The sequence below is a fragment of the Bombyx mori genome, chromosome 8 (assembly GCF_030269925.1).
Source record: "Bombyx mori chromosome 8, ASM3026992v2".
Lineage (NCBI taxonomy): Eukaryota > Metazoa > Arthropoda > Insecta > Lepidoptera > Bombycidae > Bombyx > Bombyx mori.
The window spans coordinates 6396510-6416520 of record NC_085114.1 but is presented as its reverse complement, the minus strand read 5'-3'; the positions used below and the strand labels follow the sequence as shown (position 1 = coordinate 6416520).

General features: G+C 37.0%; 3 protein-coding genes across 5 annotated transcripts; 2 read left to right on the top strand and 1 right to left on the bottom strand.

Moving 5' to 3' along the window:
- The first annotated feature begins 181 nt into the window (after positions 1-181).
- On the top strand, positions 182-8493 carry LOC101741456 (uncharacterized). 2 transcript variants are annotated; one of them, XM_062669697.1, is made up of 10 exons: positions 182-481; positions 810-881; positions 1246-1358; positions 2160-2315; positions 3466-3543; positions 4454-4516; positions 6288-6401; positions 7065-7133; positions 7479-7544; positions 8349-8493. In XM_062669697.1, exons 1-10 carry the CDS (start codon positions 337-339, stop codon positions 8439-8441), a joined length of 969 nt encoding a protein of 322 aa, XP_062525681.1. In that variant the 5' UTR covers positions 182-336; the 3' UTR covers positions 8442-8493. The 2 variants fall into 2 exon arrangements, with proteins under 2 accessions (XP_062525681.1, XP_021207670.1); XM_021351995.3 differs by having other exon boundaries at positions 186-481; positions 1243-1358.
- Positions 8490-17273, bottom strand: LOC101741175 (malate dehydrogenase, mitochondrial). The gene is made up of 8 exons (XM_004932013.5): positions 16742-17273; positions 15903-16066; positions 15158-15265; positions 13376-13639; positions 12495-12713; positions 10945-11070; positions 10026-10172; positions 8490-8913 (listed from the first exon to the last, which is right to left on the bottom strand). Exons 1-8 carry the CDS (start codon positions 16908-16910, stop codon positions 8704-8706), a joined length of 1407 nt encoding a protein of 468 aa, XP_004932070.3. The 5' UTR covers positions 16911-17273; the 3' UTR covers positions 8490-8703.
- On the top strand, positions 13796-19998 carry Gr68 (gustatory receptor 68). 2 transcript variants are annotated; one of them, NM_001246288.1, is made up of 4 exons: positions 13796-13864; positions 17997-18923; positions 19609-19698; positions 19837-19896. In NM_001246288.1, exons 1-4 carry the CDS (start codon positions 13796-13798, stop codon positions 19894-19896), a joined length of 1146 nt encoding a protein of 381 aa, NP_001233217.1. The 2 variants fall into 2 exon arrangements, with proteins under 2 accessions (NP_001233217.1, XP_037868165.1); XM_038012237.2 differs by lacking the exon at positions 13796-13864 and adding an exon at positions 19058-19126 and having other exon boundaries at positions 17861-18923; positions 19837-19998.
- The last annotated feature ends 13 nt before the right edge of the window (positions 19999-20011 follow it).

The following is a 20011-nucleotide window of genomic DNA, read 5'->3' as shown; positions in this document are numbered from 1 at the left end:
TTAATTGATTATAAACTAACTTCCTGGTGAGTGATAAACTCGTCATTTCGAACATCAACCAGAATCAGAAAATTAAAAAAAATCGATTCATGAAGCAATGAGTAAAATTTGTATGGTAGTGGGGTATTGTAAAAATGTCCTCTTTTGTAAAAAGTTTTAATAATAACTTTCAAATATAGAAGACGGCGGAAAGAATAAGTCAATTGTCAAAATTTATATAGCGTGACGTTTAACTGAATTTGTGCCTTTAATAAAAAAAAAATACGAATTTACACATTGATACAACGGTGTGTTTTTTATATTTATCAACACTTATGGATGCTTGAGGTTTGAATAATGTCCGAGAAAGAAAACACCGGAGGGTCTGGCGGCTCACCGGTCGTTGTCGTAGAGTCAGCCAGACACAAGACATATCGACCTGAATTGCCAGAGTCGCCCACAGAATTACATCACAAACGATCCAGAGCACCTGGCGTACCGCGTGAGTAATCCAAAAAGATTTCATAGGTTTTACGTTTAGCTACAGATTTTAATTTTCAAATTTTTCATTCAACATAGACTAAGAAAACATAAATGTTACTATACGTAATTGATATTACGATAAAGCTTTTCGGAATGCTTATGTTTATGGACGACTATGGTTAGCATGAGTATCTTCGTTTTTGTTTAGCGATAATAATGAAATATCGAAATTAATTAAACTTAAATATATTACGTATGTTAAATTATAATACGCTTTAATTTTTAATGATCAGCTTTTAAAATTACAGAGTAAATTACTTATATTGCTTAATCTTACCACTTGACAGCTGTCAACGAAGACTTGAAAGAAGCTACCGAAAATCTTGATGAAATCAGGGACCGAAAAGAAAATGAGCGGGGTGGGTCATTTTTCAAGTTACTGAGTAATTTTATTTTATATTTTCCACGCTGAATGGGTTTGGACTACATATGAAAAAAGGACGTATTATCTATGATTTTTAATTGATTGGTAAATAAACGCCTTGCAGACCTTTTGTTAAGCGATTGCCAGAATGACGCCGCCGCCGAGACATGACTTCGAAGATTAATTGTATTTTAAAACTGCTGTTACTAATACCCTTCTAAACTAGAGCACATAATTATTTTGCAATAAAAATAGGCAGGTCGACGATAACAATCTATTTGAATTTGACGCGTTTTATCATCAGTACGATTCATTAGAACATAAAAATAAACCTAGAACGGTTTTGTTCTTCACAGCGGTGTCCACAGAGAAACACAAGCACGGCATCACCAAGAAGTTATCATCAATTACAAAAAAACGCAGTTCCTCCCCCGAAGTGATTACTCTAACCCAAGTCGGACTCGAGACTAAGGTTAGACCTTTCTACTCATTTGAATAGTAGTGGTTTTTTGTAATGCTTGGTTGTTTTTTGTGTTTCATTATTTTTTATTGCTCAGATGTGTGGACGAGCTCATAGCCCACCAGGTGTTAAGTGGTTACTGGAGCCCATAGACATCTACAACGTAAATGCGCCATACACCTTGAGATATGAGTCCTAAGATCTCAGTATAGTTACAAGGGCTGCCAAACCCTTCAAACCGAAACGTATTACTGCTCACGGCAGAAATAGGCAGGGTGGTGGCACCTACCCGCGCGGACTCTGAAGAGGTCCTACCACCAGTAATTACGCAAATTATAATTTTGCGGGTTTGATTTTTATTACACGGTATTATTCCTTCACTGTGTATCATTCCACCATTTCTAATCATGTATACGACCCAAAGGTAGATATTTTATTTTGATCAAACCAGACTTTCTTTGTCGACTTTCATGTTGGTTTAAGGAAATATTGGACATGCAGTGTCCAAGTTGGGCACTTCAGGTCGATAAAATGGGGATTAACTTATCAGCAAGTCCATTGTCATGCTATCATTGTACTAAAAAGCAAACGTTTGCCAATCACGCTATCGTTAATCGCACTTTGTAGGTAGGTTTTGCTTCATTGTTCACCAGTGCTATAGCGCATTCATGATTTTTTTTAAACTCTTTTATTATACAGATTTGGTCATAAACTATCGTACTAAATTCGTTTCATAATAATTTTTTTAAATATTTAAGAATTATAATTAAAAGGAGGTTGAAATCAAAATAAAGTGTTGGCATTTTGACGCAGCAAGATACAGTAACACCGATACCAGTACAAGTGGCATCGACGACCGATCTCGTGGCCGAAAAAATCGAAGCTGTTAAAGAGAATGACGATGATAGCATTACCGAAGAAATGCCGGAACCTAGGACGTCTGATGATCCCAAAGGGTCTACGAAATGGGTAAATTTTAAAACTTCTTCGTCATTAGCAGTGGTCGGAGTAGGTAGATTGATTTTATATACTTGCGTCAAGATATTATAATATGGACATGCCAATTTATCAATAATGATAATTTTTTTAAATTGAAGGAAAATATTTTTAATCACCATCGGATACAATTTATATATTTATGAGATAAAGTAACAAAAAGCCCTGTCTAAATTTTGTCTCATACTGACAATCGTCATTTCTAATTCAGCAGAAAGGGACAAAATACGGTGTAACTATTCCAAGGTGTTTTTGTATAAAATAAAATACTGATTTCTTTCACTATTAGCCAGTACTGGTAGCGTAGATTAATATTATTAATACGTTTTTCACCTTAAACACAGATTCAAGCTCATTTTCAAGTTCCGGAACAAATATCGCAATAAATATGAAGTTCCGGTATTTTGGAGGCATATCCATATTATCCTCTACGTTTGACGTCAACGACCTTAAATCAATATACCTACTGCTATCTCTAGTCATTAGTACCAATATGAGTTATTTGCCCTACAAAATTTCTCGAAGTCCTTTGGGATGGCAGCTCGCGCGCTACGAAATCGTTATGTTTAGTTAATGTATTGTTAGGATCGCTAAACGTGTCATCGTATGGATTTGCTTGAGTTATGCGAGTGTGATTGATCTTTTTCGTTTATTGGTTGTAGTTTGACGACGAAGAAGCGGGCGGGCTGCCGCGCAGTGAGTCGCGGGCGTCCAGAGTTTCACGAGCTGTACGTCAGCTGTTCTGCTGCGGGGCCCGATACGACCCCCCCTCTGAGCACGCGGTCTCACCGCGCGCCTACTACGATCCGATATGAAACCATTTTGTTATTCTCGACCAGCCAAACGCACGCCGCCGCTCGCATTTCCAACGGTTCCGAATTTACATGGGCCGGCCATTTTTGAATTTTGTTTTTTTGCAACAAGTTTCCAAAACGAACATATCCTCGATATTGCTTTTTCTCGAAAATGGCCGGCTTATAAAAAAAAAGTTAATTGCGTGTATACTGTGTTAAAAGTACTTTGTACATAAATATATATTAAAAATAATGATTATTTTAAAATTACTTTTATCATTTTACTTACTACATTAGTTAATTTTTGTTTTGTATACATTGATGAACAGGTAGAAATCGACTTAAAAACTGATGAAACATGTGTAGACAATGTGGTCGCAAGTGAAATGGATCCACAAGTAATTGATGTATGTAACTATTATTAAAATTAATTTAACAAATAACAATTTTTTGACCTCATTTAAACTGAAATACTTTGACATTTCCATTAATTAAAAATACAGTTCACGTGAGCTTAGTAACTAGTGCTTAATAAGTTATGTTACAAACTTTTAAATGCATTTGGAACATATCTTCGCTGTCAAACCAAAATCTGTGCTATGTGCAAAAACTCTAGTTTCAATTAACGAGTAAAAACATTTTCGTATAAAATTTTATATGAAAGTGACATTTTGAGAACTATATCAAATGAGAGCTATAGATAAATATTAAAGCTATAGACACATAGCAGTTTTTTTTTATACGGCAGATAGGGCTGTGAACTATACGAAAAGGTCAAAAAGTAAAAATCTCAAAAAGTGCACATAGCAGATTTTGGTTTGACAACGACGATATACTAGCTTTATTTCTTTATTGCACAGATAGGTGAACGAGCTCACCGCCAATGTGATGCTAAATGGTTACCGGAAATTATAGAAATCACAATTGAATACCACCAACCACATTGACATCTCTTTTACGGGATAACAGCTAATTTTATTGAGTAATGAGATTATGAGTATTATGAGTGATTATGAGTGAGTTAAAAACAAATTAAAAACGTCTTGATGAATATTATAAATACTTTAAACATTTAGCTACTAAATACTTTTCTTTATTTGTCTACGGTTTGATATGATCATTGCTAAATTTTGTATAATATAGTATAAGTGAAATATTTATTCGAGTATCTGATTGCGCATCACCATTCTTTGCCTATTGACATGTAAAATATTAGTTGCTTTCCGCCGAGCTGTCGCTATGTGATAAGTTAATATCATAAAGAATCGAATTGCTCGAGTGCTTAACAATGAATGTAAAGTTGACTAACAATTACAGTCGTCCAAGAAAAAGGAAATTTCCTGGAACGATTCCGAATGTCAACGGAAAGAAAACCTTCAGGTTAATTAATTACAATAATTATTCTGTAGAAATTTACGAAACTATAAAATATAGAAGCTTATCATAATTTAAATGTATGTATAAAGTTTATAAAGTGTATAAAGTTATAATGGTTCATTAGAATGTTCATTAGAATGTTTCATTTTTAGCTTGGACTGTCAAATGTACCTAGTCAGGTCATAAATTCTGTCACATGTTTAATGTAAAATAATTGAAACAAGTTTATTCATTATGTAACCATTCATATACCAAAATGAACTTAACAAAACATAGATTCTTATGACACTAAAGTTTATTCAAAATGACCTCCGTGATTTTGAATACAGGCCTACAATCTGCGCGGCCAGTCGTCTATCGCAGCACGAACGAGGTCCATGTCAATATCGGCGGCTGCCTTAATCAAGGATGTCTTGAGTGACTCCAAATTGGGATGAGGCTTTGAGCACGCCTTTTCCTCCAAGTGTTGCCATATCTTGTAATCTAACGGATTCAAATCTGGACTGGAGGAGGGCCAGTCTTCGTGCCGGATGAAGTCGATTTCACGCGCCGCCAGCCAGTCTTGTGTGCTCTTCGCTCTATGAGCTGGCGCCGAATCTTGTTGGAATACCCAGTGCCTGTTATTGAACATGGTATGAGAAATAGGTTCCACAAGGTTCGTCAGGACTGTATTTTGATACACAACCGCATTCGTTTTTACACCTTTCTCACAAAAATGTACCTCTGTTAAGCCCCAATAAGAAACTCCCAACCATACCATGAGCGAGGATGGAAAATGACCTCGTTGGACACGCGGAATACGGTTGCTCGCTTCTTCACTACTGTGTGCATACACCTTATCATTTTGTTTGTTGTAGCTCTCTTCTACGGTAAAAATTTTTTCATCCGAAAAAAGAATTTCCCGATATTTTTTTCCCGCGTACCGCTTCAACAAAGCGCGGCATCTCTTCAGTCTCAGGTCCATTAGACGAGCATTCAAACGATGTCCTGTTTTTCTTCGATATGCCCGAAGCCCTAAGTCTTCATTTAACACCCTTTTCATCGTGGTTCTGCTTAACCCTATCTGAAGGGCCATCAGTTTCTGCTTACGTTTGGGATTTCTTTGAATTCGCGCCTTCACAGCTTTTATCACTACTGGAGTCCTAACAGACCGAGGGCGACCACTTCTTGACCTGTCATCTACACTTGAGTCTTCATTGTATCGTTGGATGGTACGATAAACGAATCTTTTGGTTATATTAAAAATTTTCAGTATGTTAAAAATTTGAATTGGCGCGTAACCGCAACGATGCAACGCACTAACTGCAACACGGTCTTCTTTAAGCGTCCACTCCATATTTAAAAAATGAGTAAAATTCTAAAAGTTATACATTTTTATTTTCATGAACAATTCGAAATTCGAATTCAATAAACTTTTTTGTGGCCAGCATTCTAAAAGAAAAGTTTTTACTGTGTGACAATACTTATGACCTGACTAGTTACTTGTGGCTCGCACAGTCTTATGTACGTTTTATATTTTCCCCCATTATCTTATTATTTTATATTTTATTGTTTTACCTTCAAGAAAACGTAGCTCGAATTTTAACCAGAATATAAACATATAAATATACAAATTTTATCATATACTTAGTAATAGATTTTCTAAGCACTTTAAAATTAGGTTATCTAGTTAATCGTCCACAAAACCATTATTCGTTCAGAAAACTAAGGCACAGCTTGACTAAAAAGTTTTTACTATTTCGTTATATTAAAATCTACGTTTATTTTTGCATAGGAAAGGCAAACGAGGAGTCAAATGTGGATTTTGGAACGGAAAGCTTCGATCGGACCTTGCTATGCTGGATCTCGGTTAGGCGCACCCTCGGGAATCACAATATGCATACCTAAGGTTTTAAAAAACACCTTAAAATAATAAAATCACACGCGGTCGTATCTTTATTTTGAAAAGTAACCGAAAACTGTTTAGAATCATTTCTGTAGCCGATAGGTAATGAAAATTAAACAACCAAGAACAGAAATCCGATATCCTGATTATCCTTAACTGCCTATTTTTAGTATAGCTCATTTGTCATATTTATTCGTCATAACAAAGATGAAATATAGATTTTTATGTTAGTTAAATAATTTTAATGGTTTTTCCGAGAAGTTTCTTCAGGGTTTCGCAACTTTTTTTATTTTTTTTATTGCTTAGATAGATGGACGAGCTCACGGACCACCTGGCGTTAAATGGTTACCGAAGCCCATAGAGATCTACAATGTAAATGCCGCCACCTACCTTGAGACATGAGTTCTAATGTCTCACTTTTTAACAGTACAACGGCTGCCCCACCCTTCAAACCGAAACGCATTACTGCTGCGCGGCAGAAATAGGCAGGGTGGTGGTACCTACCCGTGCGGACTCACAAGACGTCCTACCACCAGTAAAAGTTCCACCAGTTTGATTATACCTAAAGTCTTTATATGTATATACTATATCATGGTATGTATGTTATGTTTTATAGGTAGTGTTATATTATGTAGTAGTTAAGTAATTTGTATTTATTAATTATAGAAATCCTTGAAGCACAACAGCGACGAAATCAGATCAATGCAATCGGTAATCAACATCTCCATTTCAAAGGTTCGTGATATATTAATGTATACGGAAATTATTCTGTGGTATTAGTACAATCGACCAGCGCATTGGATTTATGCCTCTGTGCCTTCTTCCGCATACCTTACCTATTACCAGCAGCTTCTCTTAAAATTGTCACCTCTCCTTCTGTCAATGTGCCCAAAAATCGGACCAAATACGCTCCACTCTCAACACTTCAGTCCACCTTGCTATCCACACAGACGAGGATAGGTAGGAGTGACGCAGGATAATCCAGGAGAAAGGTATTAGAAGAGGCCGCGTCCCTGAGCATTAAGGATAATTATCGACACACGGAGAGTACAACCATTCATAGTATTATAATATTTCCAGAAGTGTTTGGTGAATGATACGCTGCGGGCAGAAAATACCAGAGAAGCTACATTGACCGATTCTGAGGTAGAATTGAAACTTTAAAGTTATTTTAACCTTGAAATTTATTGCCTGTATTTTTTTTAAATTTCTGGAGTATCCGGAATATTCTTTCCCTTTTCTCCTTTTCTTCTGGAAAAGTTCTGGAATAACTTATAGCTGCATTTGATGGAACATAGATGCAAATGCAAATGCAATGCAAAAATTGCGTCATTTATAGGTTGCTTTTCAATCAATACAATTACAAAAAAATAATAATCAACTTTGCATTTACCTAACAACAGTGTCTATCGTTACGAATTTAAACCATAAAATTTTGCAATATCAAGCAGTACTAACAGACCTATCTACTATCTACCCTACTAAACTTACTGGTGGTAGGAACTCTTGTGAGTCCGCACGGGTAGGTACCACCGCTCTGCCTATATCAGCCGTGAAACAGTAATAAGTTTCGGTTTTAAGGGTAAGGCAGCCGTTGTAACTATACTTGAAACCTTAGAACTTATATCTCAAGGGCGATTACGTTATAGACGTCTATGGGCTCCGGTAACCACAACACCAGGTAGGCTGTGAGCTCGTCCACCCATCTATACAATAAAAATAAACAAAAAAGAAGACCGCATGTGTGTTCACCACCACTCGGCCTAATTCTACTGCTAAACAGTCGGGCATGGTTTTCATTATTCAATTTTGACTTTGACCTCGTGTTTGAAGGTGGATGATGGCATTCACATTGTGACGTCTACGCGACGACGCAACACCATGCAATCCAATCATTTAAGATTTAACAGATAATGATATGATAATTCATAGCATCACGCTTTTGTCTAGATTGAACAAAAGCCGTGCAATAAGTTTCTTGGATTATTGCGTGGGAAGATACGTAACGTGCGCACTAAAATCAAGAGTGCTTTTATTGAATAACGTCATTTGTAATATTTACAATATTTTGTTTAAATTAAAGCCTTTCAATATTTTCCTGATTTTTATTGAGCTTTTCCATAAAATTACATTACGTGCACTTATTTCTTTGTTGGGTTTATCAGAGACATTCGATATTTTTTACATTTCAATAAAGCAAAGGTTTTCCCAATTTCTTCTATCTGTGAGCTCTTGGGAAATAGTTCGATTTTTTGTTGATATATTACGCCCTCCGACCATCTTTAGAAGAATCTCCACGAACATTTCATAAATTAGACAGGCACGGATCCCTAGCCTTTTCTCTGAGCTCCTGTTCGATTCTTATGCTTCTAGGAACTCTGCATTCTGAGCAAGCGCAACCTTTAAGCGGCATTTGATGCGTTAAGTTGGCGGCCCGCGCCGCGTCGTAGTCAGACTCGCGCGGTCGCCAACATAACTCAGTAGTACCACACTTGCAAGTCATTTCTCTGCAAACCTACCAGAAATTAAATATAGAAATTACAAAATCGGAAAATAAAAACTTTTTTTGGCCTAAAACACCGCCCGTCTCTGCCGAATGGGTGTCGTTAAATGCGGCTAAGGGAGTAACTGGTGAATTGTGGTATTTGCGTCATCAGAGTTCTGCAACAGCATAATGCAACCACCAACTGGTATTTACGGGTGGTATGGCGTATTGTAAGTCCCCACGGCTGGGTCTTACTAATGGGCCGATTTCTGACTCGATGCAGTTATAAATTTCGAAATAAATAGTGGCCCTGTTGTTATACAATGTAATTGGCACATTAACCTCAAGTCTCAAGCTCCTGTACTCACACTACACTAAATGAACCCCTTTTTTTGGAATGGCATCGCAAATTATTGTAGGTGGCTGATCGCACTTTCATTTTAGTCGAAAAGAAACCACTAGCCAACACTGGAATTTATGTTTAGGCGTGGGCCAAACAAATGCCCGATACTTCGACCCTTGAGAGCTTTTAAGCCATTCCCCTGCTGCATGCATTGGCATGAATTTTGAAAGTGTTTGTAGACATAGAGCTTGTCAAACATCTTTGTCTGGGTAACCGTTTCCCAGAATGCTTATTGTTATTCTTGTCAGGACTTTTCACTCAAATATTCATAAATAAATAGATGACCTAGCCATACGCTAATACACAGGGACTAGCCACACATCATAAGTTTAAGCCGACCTGAAATAGATATGTTAAAATTATTACTCACAGTCAATGACTCATAAATAATATCTACTAGCTAACCGGGCAGACTTCGTAGTGCCTCAATCGATAAATAAAAGACCTAAACTTTTGTATAAAATAAACTTTAAACAAACAAAAAGAATCCGTCCGACGGGGGACACATCAAAGGAAAAATAAAATTGGTATTTTTATTTAATTCCGAGCATTTTTTCATATTTAGCTACCTTTCAAACCTTCTCTGGAACAAACAATTCAAGACCAAAATTAGCCAAATCGGTCCAGCCGTTCTCGAGTTTTAGCGAGACTCACGAACAGCAATTCATTTATATATATATATAGATTATATGTTGTCTTATAGCATATAGCTATATAGTTAAATATGTGTCAGTCTTACCGAAGCTAGATATTCATCGCGGCACGCGTCAGGACAGTCGCATGTCCAGTTCGAAGGCGGCACGCAAGGCACTATCGGCGGGGTGAAGCAAGTGCACGGGTGCGCGTAACAAGTCGAGCAACAGCACTCCTGGCACATCGTGTACACCTGCAGCAAATTATTTGAAGCAATGGCGAAGTCGGTAATGTAGTCTGTCAACATGCTATGCACAGTGGTGCCAACCATTTTATAAGATTGATGACTAAAGAAAACAAACTAATTCCTCGTACGGAGTGCGAGGATATTGACATAAAATTAGAAGTCGTCGTGGCCTAAGGGATAAGACGTCCGGTGCATTCGGATCTAGCGATGCACCGGTGTTCGAATCCCGCAGGCGGGTATCAATTTTTCTAATGAAATACGTACTCAATAAATGTTCACGATTGACTTCCACGGTGAAGGAATAATATCGTGCAATAAAAATGATACCCGTAAAATTATAGTTTGTGTAATTACTCGTGGTAAGACCTCTTGTGAGTCCGCGCGTGTAGGTACCACCGCCCTGCCTATTTCTGCCGTGAAGCAGTAATGCGTTTCGGTTTGAAGGATGAGGCAGCCGTTGTAACTATACTGAGACCTAGAACTTATATGGGTAGCAAAGGTCGAAATTACGTCGAAAGAATCGAAAGGGCGTCTTTTACCTTTTGATACATATCCCACAACAACTGACAAGTTGTCAATAAGTTTTTTAGTCAATGTAATATTCTAATAGAATTATACTTTATTTTTAGTCTCAATAGACTGTTTATTGATGAATGCTTTGAAAAAGCTTCCCGTATCCACATTTATGTCTGGATTATGCATGCACAATTTATGTTTCTCAGATTAGTTGAATGCTGTAGACAATTTTTAAAAAGAAATATGTATTAAAAGTTCTAACCAGCCAAACAGCACGAGCGATTTCATTTCTAACATACGGCAAACAATTGCACAGTAAGCAGTTTTCAAACTTTGTCAATTCGGGAACCCCTAAGTTCTTCTCAACTCCAGACGATCCTAATATTACCTGAAATCGTATGATGAGGGTTGTTAAATATAATACATAGAACATAAATTTTAAAAATCTTTATATGTTTAAATTAAATGAACCGTTTATTAGTATTTATTTATTCAACTTTATGCACCAAAGTACAGTGGCGAACTCAATGCCTTAGGCATTCTTTATTAGTCAAACCAAGGGTGGTGTAGTCCTGTGGTGTATTCCTTTTTAAGAAAAATAATAAGAATAAATTATAACTTCATATACAAAGGCACACAGTACACATATATGCACATAACATACAATGACGTTCATATCATAATATTTTTTTTAATGCTTAGATGGATGGAGTCCATAGACATTTACAACGTAAATGCGCCACCCACCTTGAGATATTAGTTCTAAGGTCTCAGTATAGTTACAACGGCTGCCCCACCCTTCAAGCCGAAACGCATTATTGTTTCACGGCAGAAATAGGCGCGGTGGTGGTACCTACCCGTGCGGACTCACGTGAGGTCCTACCGCCAGTAATCATAATTTCCCTTCAAACCAACCATACTTACATATATCTAATATGAATGAAACTGATAACAAACGAATGAAGATGGTAGTACTATTGAAGCAGTAATAATGCGTGTTGGCCTGAAGTGTGGGGCAGGCGACAACGCCTACAGTACAAACTCAAACTGTGATTTAGAACTCATGTTTCAATGTAGGCGACGGCATTTTCGTCGTTGATGTCTATGAACTGCTGTAATTACTTAACACCGGGTAGGCGGTGAGCACGTCCACCCACTGAAATTAAATAAAGCATATTAATTACAAAAAACTAGTCTTAAAAGCACTTTAAGGTACTGTATGCGTATCATAAAGAGAGAGAGAGAGAGAGTACAGTTTATTGCACACCAAAGCAAAAGTAACATTGAAAATCAGTCAACAGTCAGCTATTATCGCTAAAAGTGATCTTTTCCAGACTAGTGATGTTATCTAGAAAATTTTCTGAAAAATTTACAGCAGGTATGTTGCGGTGGTGGTATAATAACTATGGTCTATCAAAAATAGACCAAACCTTTACGCAATTGAATAATAATAACACATAATACAGTAAATTTATGTCAGTTATGATGATCATCATAGTCGGTTACTCTTGGCAGAGCAGTCGTGGTCATGGAATCCTTGTTTATTATAGCTTTGATAACTGTTCTCCATAATTCACGAACTGAAGCTTGGCGCACGTACTCGTTAAGTGGGGTTTTGGTAAGGATTTTCATCTGATCAGTCCAGCGCATGGGATTTCGAACACGAGATCTTTTACTATTGACCTTACCCTAAATATATGTACTTACATCGAAATACAAAAGCAATATCTTCCAGGTATTCGTATTTACCTCGATAAATTCTGTAAAAGTTACAGCAGCTGTACTTAGTTCTATTAGACTATTATTACTCACCTCACTTGCAAAGAATTGACAATCCGGTGCACAGGTACCGAGGCTGTCCACATACGCGCACTGCACAATGTTCTTAGCGCCCTGGAGACCCTTCACAACGTTTATAGTATTACGAGCCACAGCATAGGCACCCGACAAACTCGCGGTTTCCGTACTGCAACCCTTCGCGCACGACACTGCTTCTGTTCCGCTCATAATGCAAGACGTTACGCACTCTATCTAAAATTTTAAACAAACATATTGTTACGCGCTGGGGTTCGGGATAAATAAAATTCCACCAAAGTACAACTAAAAACTGTATTCAACACTTAAAACACTTCACAAACACTTTAAAATTCTCAATTCGCTTCAGGTGATCCGTTCGCTGTTTCGCTTCGAGTAATTCGGATTACTGACTGACTCCATGCAGTCGTGGGGTCGTCGCGTCCCCTTGCGGGGGCGCGGAGCGGGTCTCGGGGAAACCCCTCTGCCCGGACATGTGGCTCCCTGCCTAATGAGGCAGGGGTGATGCGCTGCTGGATGGAGTATAACAGGCTCGAGGCTGACTCCATGCCATCCCTGCAGCGCTTTTATAGCCGATAGCACATCCCTAGAATTATCTAAAATATTCCACACATTTCTGGTATTGTATTTCCGCTATCTGACAATAGATGGCGTTGGACGTATCGAGTGCTCTAGGTGCTACTAGATCCTTCGATGTTCGTTCGACTATTCAGCGATAGATGGCATTGCTCTTACCGGCGTAACAATATCGTTTAGTGAACGATATACTTAAAGTTTCTAGATGGTTTTCAAATACTTTAATAATAACACAAGCTTTGATTTGAGACTTTACACGTTAAAATATACACAAAGATTACATTTTACGTTCGCTAAAGTACCTGTTCTTGCGTCATAGTGCAAGGATGTACAGCAGCCGACAGCACCGGCACCATTGTATTGGGAGAAGCGCCTCCAATGACCGGCACCCTTACAGCCTCGGGGGGTACTTTCAAGAAGTCCGCCAATACCGTGTTAGCTCTCACACAGTTCAGTTCCACACAGCCGAGCAACGTCCGAGGGTTGTACACGCCACGCAATCTTTGTATTTCGGCTACAAGTGGTACCATGGCTTCTACTGGCTCCGTTGCTACTATAGTAAATGCCTGTCGTAGATAAAATTTAATATATGAAGTACGATAGAAATTTGCGATTAGCAAAGTCGTTAAAATAACTGGTAAAACGTTTACTGGTGGTAGGATCTCTTATGAGTCCGCACGGGTAGGTACCACCACCCCGCCTATTTCTGCCGTGAAGCAGTAATGCGTTTCGGTTTGAAGGCTGGGGCAGCCGTTGTAACTATACTGAGACCTTACAACTTATGTCTCAAGGTGGGTGGCGGCATTTACGTTGTAGATCTCTATAGGCTCCAGTAACCACTGAACATCAGGTGGGCTGTGAGCTCATCCACCCATTTCAGCAATTAAAAAAAAAAGGGGTGACGAGTTAAGTGAGTGGAGACTCTCCGGAAGCCCGAATGGTAATTATGTCAGAAATTGAGAGCCTTTTGGTGGTGGTCTCTACTCAGAAGTAAGATACAATGAACTTAGTTCGTTTCGCTTCGTCTCTGCAATGAACTGACTCCCTACTAACTACTCCACAGAAATTTTGTGAGCGTTATGATATGCGTTTTCTTTAGATGTTTATTAAAAATATGATCAGCGGTTGTGTCTATATCATTGAAGTTATCCATGAGTGACAGTACCATACCATGAAGTAGGTCGGGGGCTTACCTGCCTATTATGGCAATAAATATATATTTTTATGTATTGTCGGGAATTCTTTAAAGTTAAAATAGCGGTAAGAACTCGTAAAATAAACGTAATTAATTTATGGCTTATTTAAGGTTTATTTAATCTAATCATAATTATTAGTCGAAAAATTATGTCACTTGAAGAATAAAGTTGACGAAACTCAATACATTCCCTAAGCTTGCACCTCTTGCACACTTTGGGAAAATATCGGGTGGGTGCATGCATGCAATGTTAGACTACACCGTAATAACTTTAATATACGAGTAAGTCAAAGTTAGCAAACGTGGAGGTAGCGTTGTATTATAAAACCGATGTTTAGAACACTTGTCTTAAGTTGAATGGCGGCATTAACGTAGTTGAGGTTTATAGGCTCCGGTAACCATTTACTTACCAGGTACCAGGTCGGCTGTGAAGGGTTCAAATATATGCCGCGTAGCACCCATGTTTTGAGGATGGGACAGATGTTATATATTACAATTATTATTGAGATTTCTACTTTATGTTTCAATATGGGGAGCGGCATTTATGCTGCGATAAGTTCGGCTTCCGGTAACCCAATTAATGGCAGGGACTGTGAATTCGTCTAAGCCCTCCCTCTCTCTTTCAGCCTACAGACGTCCACTCCTGGTTTGAAGGGTAGGGCAGCCGTTGTAAATATACTTGAGACTTTAGAACTTATATCTCAAGGTGGGTGGCGCATTTACGTTGTAGATGTCTATGGGCTCCAGTAACCACTTACCATCAGGTGGGCTGTGAGCTCGTGCACTCATCTAAGGAATAAAAAAAAAAAAAACCCTCTCCGAAGCCTCGCCACAATGACCAGTCCTGCGTCTATTCATTATGAGCTAAAAATTAATTAACTGAACTAACCAATGGACACGTATTGCAGATCTGTAATGTGAGTTCGGTCAAAACCGGCGCACTAGACTCAAACGTATCCGACTCGTTTCTCGCCACAATTACAACAACTTTAGAATCCTAATAAAACAAATAAAACATATTGAAATGTTTTTCAGCACAAAAAGCTATACACATTTGAGAACGGCTAAACCGATTTAGATTTAGTTTATACCTTTTCAATGCCCTTCAGAGCACGGCTTGAAAAAATATATTTTTAGACAATCTACAGGATACTTTTCGTACATTTAGTGATAATCAGAGCTGAGCCTGACCTAAATTGATTAGTAAAATATAAAAATACGAAAAGGTTTAAATGGTAATAACAAAATCCTCAATTTATAGTAGGAGCAACACCCCTGACATCATTAATGAGCGACGATATTCATCTACCATCTTGGGGCAGGCATTTATGAGAAAGTCGTTTAGCTTCTAATACTTTAACTATGTTAGGCGCTCATAACTTTATCCCACAGACACAGCCCACTGAGTTTGTTAGGCGCTCATAACTTTATCCCACAGTCATAGCCTACTGAGTAACTCGCCGGATCTTCTCAGTGGGTCGCGTTTTCGATCCGGTGGTAGATTCTGCGAAGCACGGCTCTGGCTAGGGCCAGTGTTAGCAACACTCCGGTTTGAGCCCCGTTAGCTCACCTATACGTTAGGGCAAAGCTGGTATAGCCTCTCAAGGTTATCAACATAGGTAGGAATTAAAAACCTTTAAAGCGTCGCACAGCATATGTCGTCCAGAAAACGATGACACCTTACACTTTGTGTCTACGTGACTTAATTCCATACCGTAGCCGCACGTTGCAGTTATATCGTAAAGCGCTATTTCATCTAATAACGGACATTGTTTTAGTAGCAGCGCTAAAGGTTGACCTAAAAATGAATTTCCAATTATGTTTATATGTATGCACAGCAAGAGAGATAATCACGTAGGTAATAAGTTGTTTTGTGAATTTGCATTTTTTTGGATGTTATGTTGAAAATGAAAATGGCAAAATTACACAAGGGTTCTAATTTTTTGAGTTTGTCTATTAATATTTCCTGTAGTTTTTTTCATTATATGTTTCCTTCAGCTGTTATTTCAGTGTATTTGTGACTTCGAGCTCATGAGCTGATCATAAGAGAGCGGCAGCTTTCAACTTATGTAAGTAGATGAGAAAAGTGGAAATTACTGGATTTTATTATTATGCCCATTTGGAAGTTCTATGGACCATCACTCCCTGGCTTGTAAGATACCGATATTCTCCGGTTTTCCATTCCATTGCCATACTTGTTGTTTTTTCCTAAATCCACTACGTATTAGAAAACAATGGTCAGCTACGTCTGTCTGTCTATCTATCTCAATGTGTTAAACTCAAATACTACTAAACTGGTCTGCAAGTAGGCTAAAAATTACTTATATTTCGATTTAACCCACATGTTCGATGTAACCGGCTGATACGACAGAAAAAGGTAAGAAAATCGTATGCTCTGCTACCGATGGGAAGGCAGAAAGGTTGGTGATACACAATATGATAAACCATACTTTAGAAAATTTTCAAAATATACCTGTAGCGCCGGCTGCTCCACAAATAGTGACTTTCATACCGGCCGGGCCAGTACTATAATTTTCCATACTAATTTTTCCATGTTTGGCTATTTTCAATAAACTATTGGAATTTATAATTAGTTTTTGTCCTATCCGGTAAATATTTCTGAGTAAGCCGTGAGTTACCATTTTATTTTTATTTTTTACCTTATTTTTACTATTTTTTTTAGATCCACAGAAATTTTGATGATTGAAGTTGTTTGATCCAAAGAGAATATGTTCTTTTTGATTTATACCAAGAGTACGATTTGTGATTTTTTGTTATTATCCTCGAAAGAAGATTTATGCAGTTTCTTTTTGACAGACTATTTCTAAGCGAGTTGATTTAAACTAAAGCGTTTTACATTACGTTGTAGATCTCTATAGGCACCCACCACGGTACACTAAATTATACCAAAAATGTATAAAGAGTTCAATGAGTAACGAGGATGATCAATATTTTTTGTAAATAATTAAAACAAATTATAAAATGAAAATCGTAAAACACATTACAAACGCTGTTGGAGTTTGAATATAAATGTAATGGCAGGCAACACTTGACACATGATTACAGATTTCGAATATTAGAATTATTTTAAATGTTTAAAAAACAGATGATTGTATTCTCCTAAGAAAAAGTCAGGACTTCTCATCTAGACACGGCAAGAGAAACATGTAATAGTTTTATAAAAAATATAAAGATCATAATTTTATAATGGTGTAAAAGTGTTCAAGCAATCTGCAATATAATTATAATGAAGCAGTGTGTTTTTAAATAACCCCTCATCACCTACATAACCCAATCCCCTCAAATTTAACCGTCCAACAAACGCTTCGGTAAATTTCAGTTATTCAACCTTAAACTAGACTTCTTGGAATCAAAATACCTATTCACGATGGCACCGCAACCAAGTAACTTTTGTATTTGTGATAATGGTAATAAAACCAATATTACATAGCGGTAAATGGTAAAACCGTTATTACGTCGTCGTAAAAAGTTTCAATACGTACTGATATACATTTTTAATTACCGTATTCTGCATTTGGACACGGTATCGCTGTGAATAAATAATAGCATTTTGATGTTATCATTACTTACGGAAACCTTAATATTAGTATTGACTGCACACTTGCTCAGTCAAAAGTTCAGTGTACAAGCCCATATTAGAACCTGTGATGTTGCTTACACGCTTAAGAAAGTATATTTATCCTCCGCGGGAGTCCTTGAATTTGCAGAATATATTTAAGCCGTTTTATGTTATGTTATCTTTATTAGGTTTATTTCCATATAGTATTCGATTCTTGGGCGGTAAACAGTTTTTGATTAAACCTAAATCGATTTATACTAACGCGGTCTGTGCTCTTTCATTAATGCTGTCCATGACTTTGTTCTTGATTTTTCACATCGACCATATTATCTATAAATCAACTGAAGACAATTCTTTGACTGAAGGCTTCATGACCCAAGTGAACTATATAATCGAGATGTTAAATTTGGAGATATTTTGTGTCGTTTATTATTTTTCTTCGTTTCTCAACAGAAATAAGTTTGTCAAGGTGCTGAACACAGTGGCTGTATGGTCGGACCGTATCTCCATCTCCGGTATCAAAACTCTAAGTTTCCTACGTCTAAAAATTCATTTCTCTATTGGAATCCTAATGTTCTTGTTAATAAGTCAAGTATGTGTCAACTTTACCCGTGTTGATAGCCTCTGGAAGAAAGTATTGGTTATGTTTACCTTCAATATTCCTCAAATGATACAATTTACAGCCATATTATTTTATTACATACTTGTTAATATGGTAATTACGTTGTTAGTAATTATCCAGGAAAATATTTCAATAAGCACGAGAGATACAAAAACAAGTTCTTTCATAAGAGTGGAACATAGAATGCCGTTATCGTTGAAACAACTGGAATTGATTTACATAAAGGCTTTTGAACTGAAAAGAGATATCAATAAAGCTTTTGAAGCTCCAATATTGTTGACTACAATGCAATGTTTTCACTCAATAGTAAGCGAATCACATATCATCTACCATGGTGCGGTAATGGAGCCACACATGGTACTACATTCAATAATGAATTGCTCTGTTTGGATACTATATCAGCTATTCAAATTATATATATTAGCTTCAACAGGTCATTTGCTACAGGAGAAGGTACTTTTATTTATATATATTTAACGGTTGTGTTCGCATTGAAAGAAAGTGCCATTGCAAGTACCTCAATGTGACCGATCCGTCTAAGACTTTTTAATAAGATCTCTCTGTCTCATGATATTGTTAATTTTCAGAACCTTAAGATTGGCCAAATGCTACATAGTATACGAAAAGACAAAAACGACTTTCAATTGTTATTAGAGGTAGTATTATTTTTCTCGCGCTATGTGCGTTTGCATTTTAAATATCCCGTCCGATCCATGAAGGTTTTAATGATGGTAGGACATATTATGACCACGGTATGTTGCCTATATCTGCTGTGAAGCAATCAGTTTGAAAAGTGTAGTGCATACGAAGAAAAATTGAGATTTTGACCTCATGTTTCAAGGTGGATAGTAGTAATAATTTAAGGAATAAATATCTAATGATGAAAACCAATAGTCACTAAGATGAATAACCTAGAATATCAGTGATTTACTCACATGCGCCTAACACGCGTAGTTATTAAAGATGGAGACAAAATACCAAAAACTTATCCTTTTAATATTTTATGAAGAATTTACATAGATTTTAAGTTTAATTTAATCAATCTGTTCGGGTTTTTAATATAAATCACAGCTTAAGACCGCTTAAACAACTTGTGATTACTTTTACTTACTTTGATACTAACTAAATCTGATTGCAGATACAACATTTTTCAAATCTAATACACTTCCATGGAAAAGGATTAACCGTGTATGGATTATTCCCATTGGATGGCACCTTAATGTTCAAAGTAAGCAAGTCAATATTAATTAATTAAATCTTGTACAAGTTTGCTACTACAAAACTTGATGAAATTAAGTTAATGAATATGTATTCCTGTAGACAATCTATATTGGTGATCTTCGCTAATATTTTCATCGTTTTACAGGTCGTTGCTTCAGCTGCGATGTACCTTATTATTTTAGTTCAGTTTGATAAAAGAAATTAATGTACTAAATTTTTTTTTGTAACTTAAATTAAGTAATGTCTTATTAATATTACGCATATATATTATGCATCAAGAAAATAAATAATTATTTGAGCTACACAAGTGTAGGTTTTAT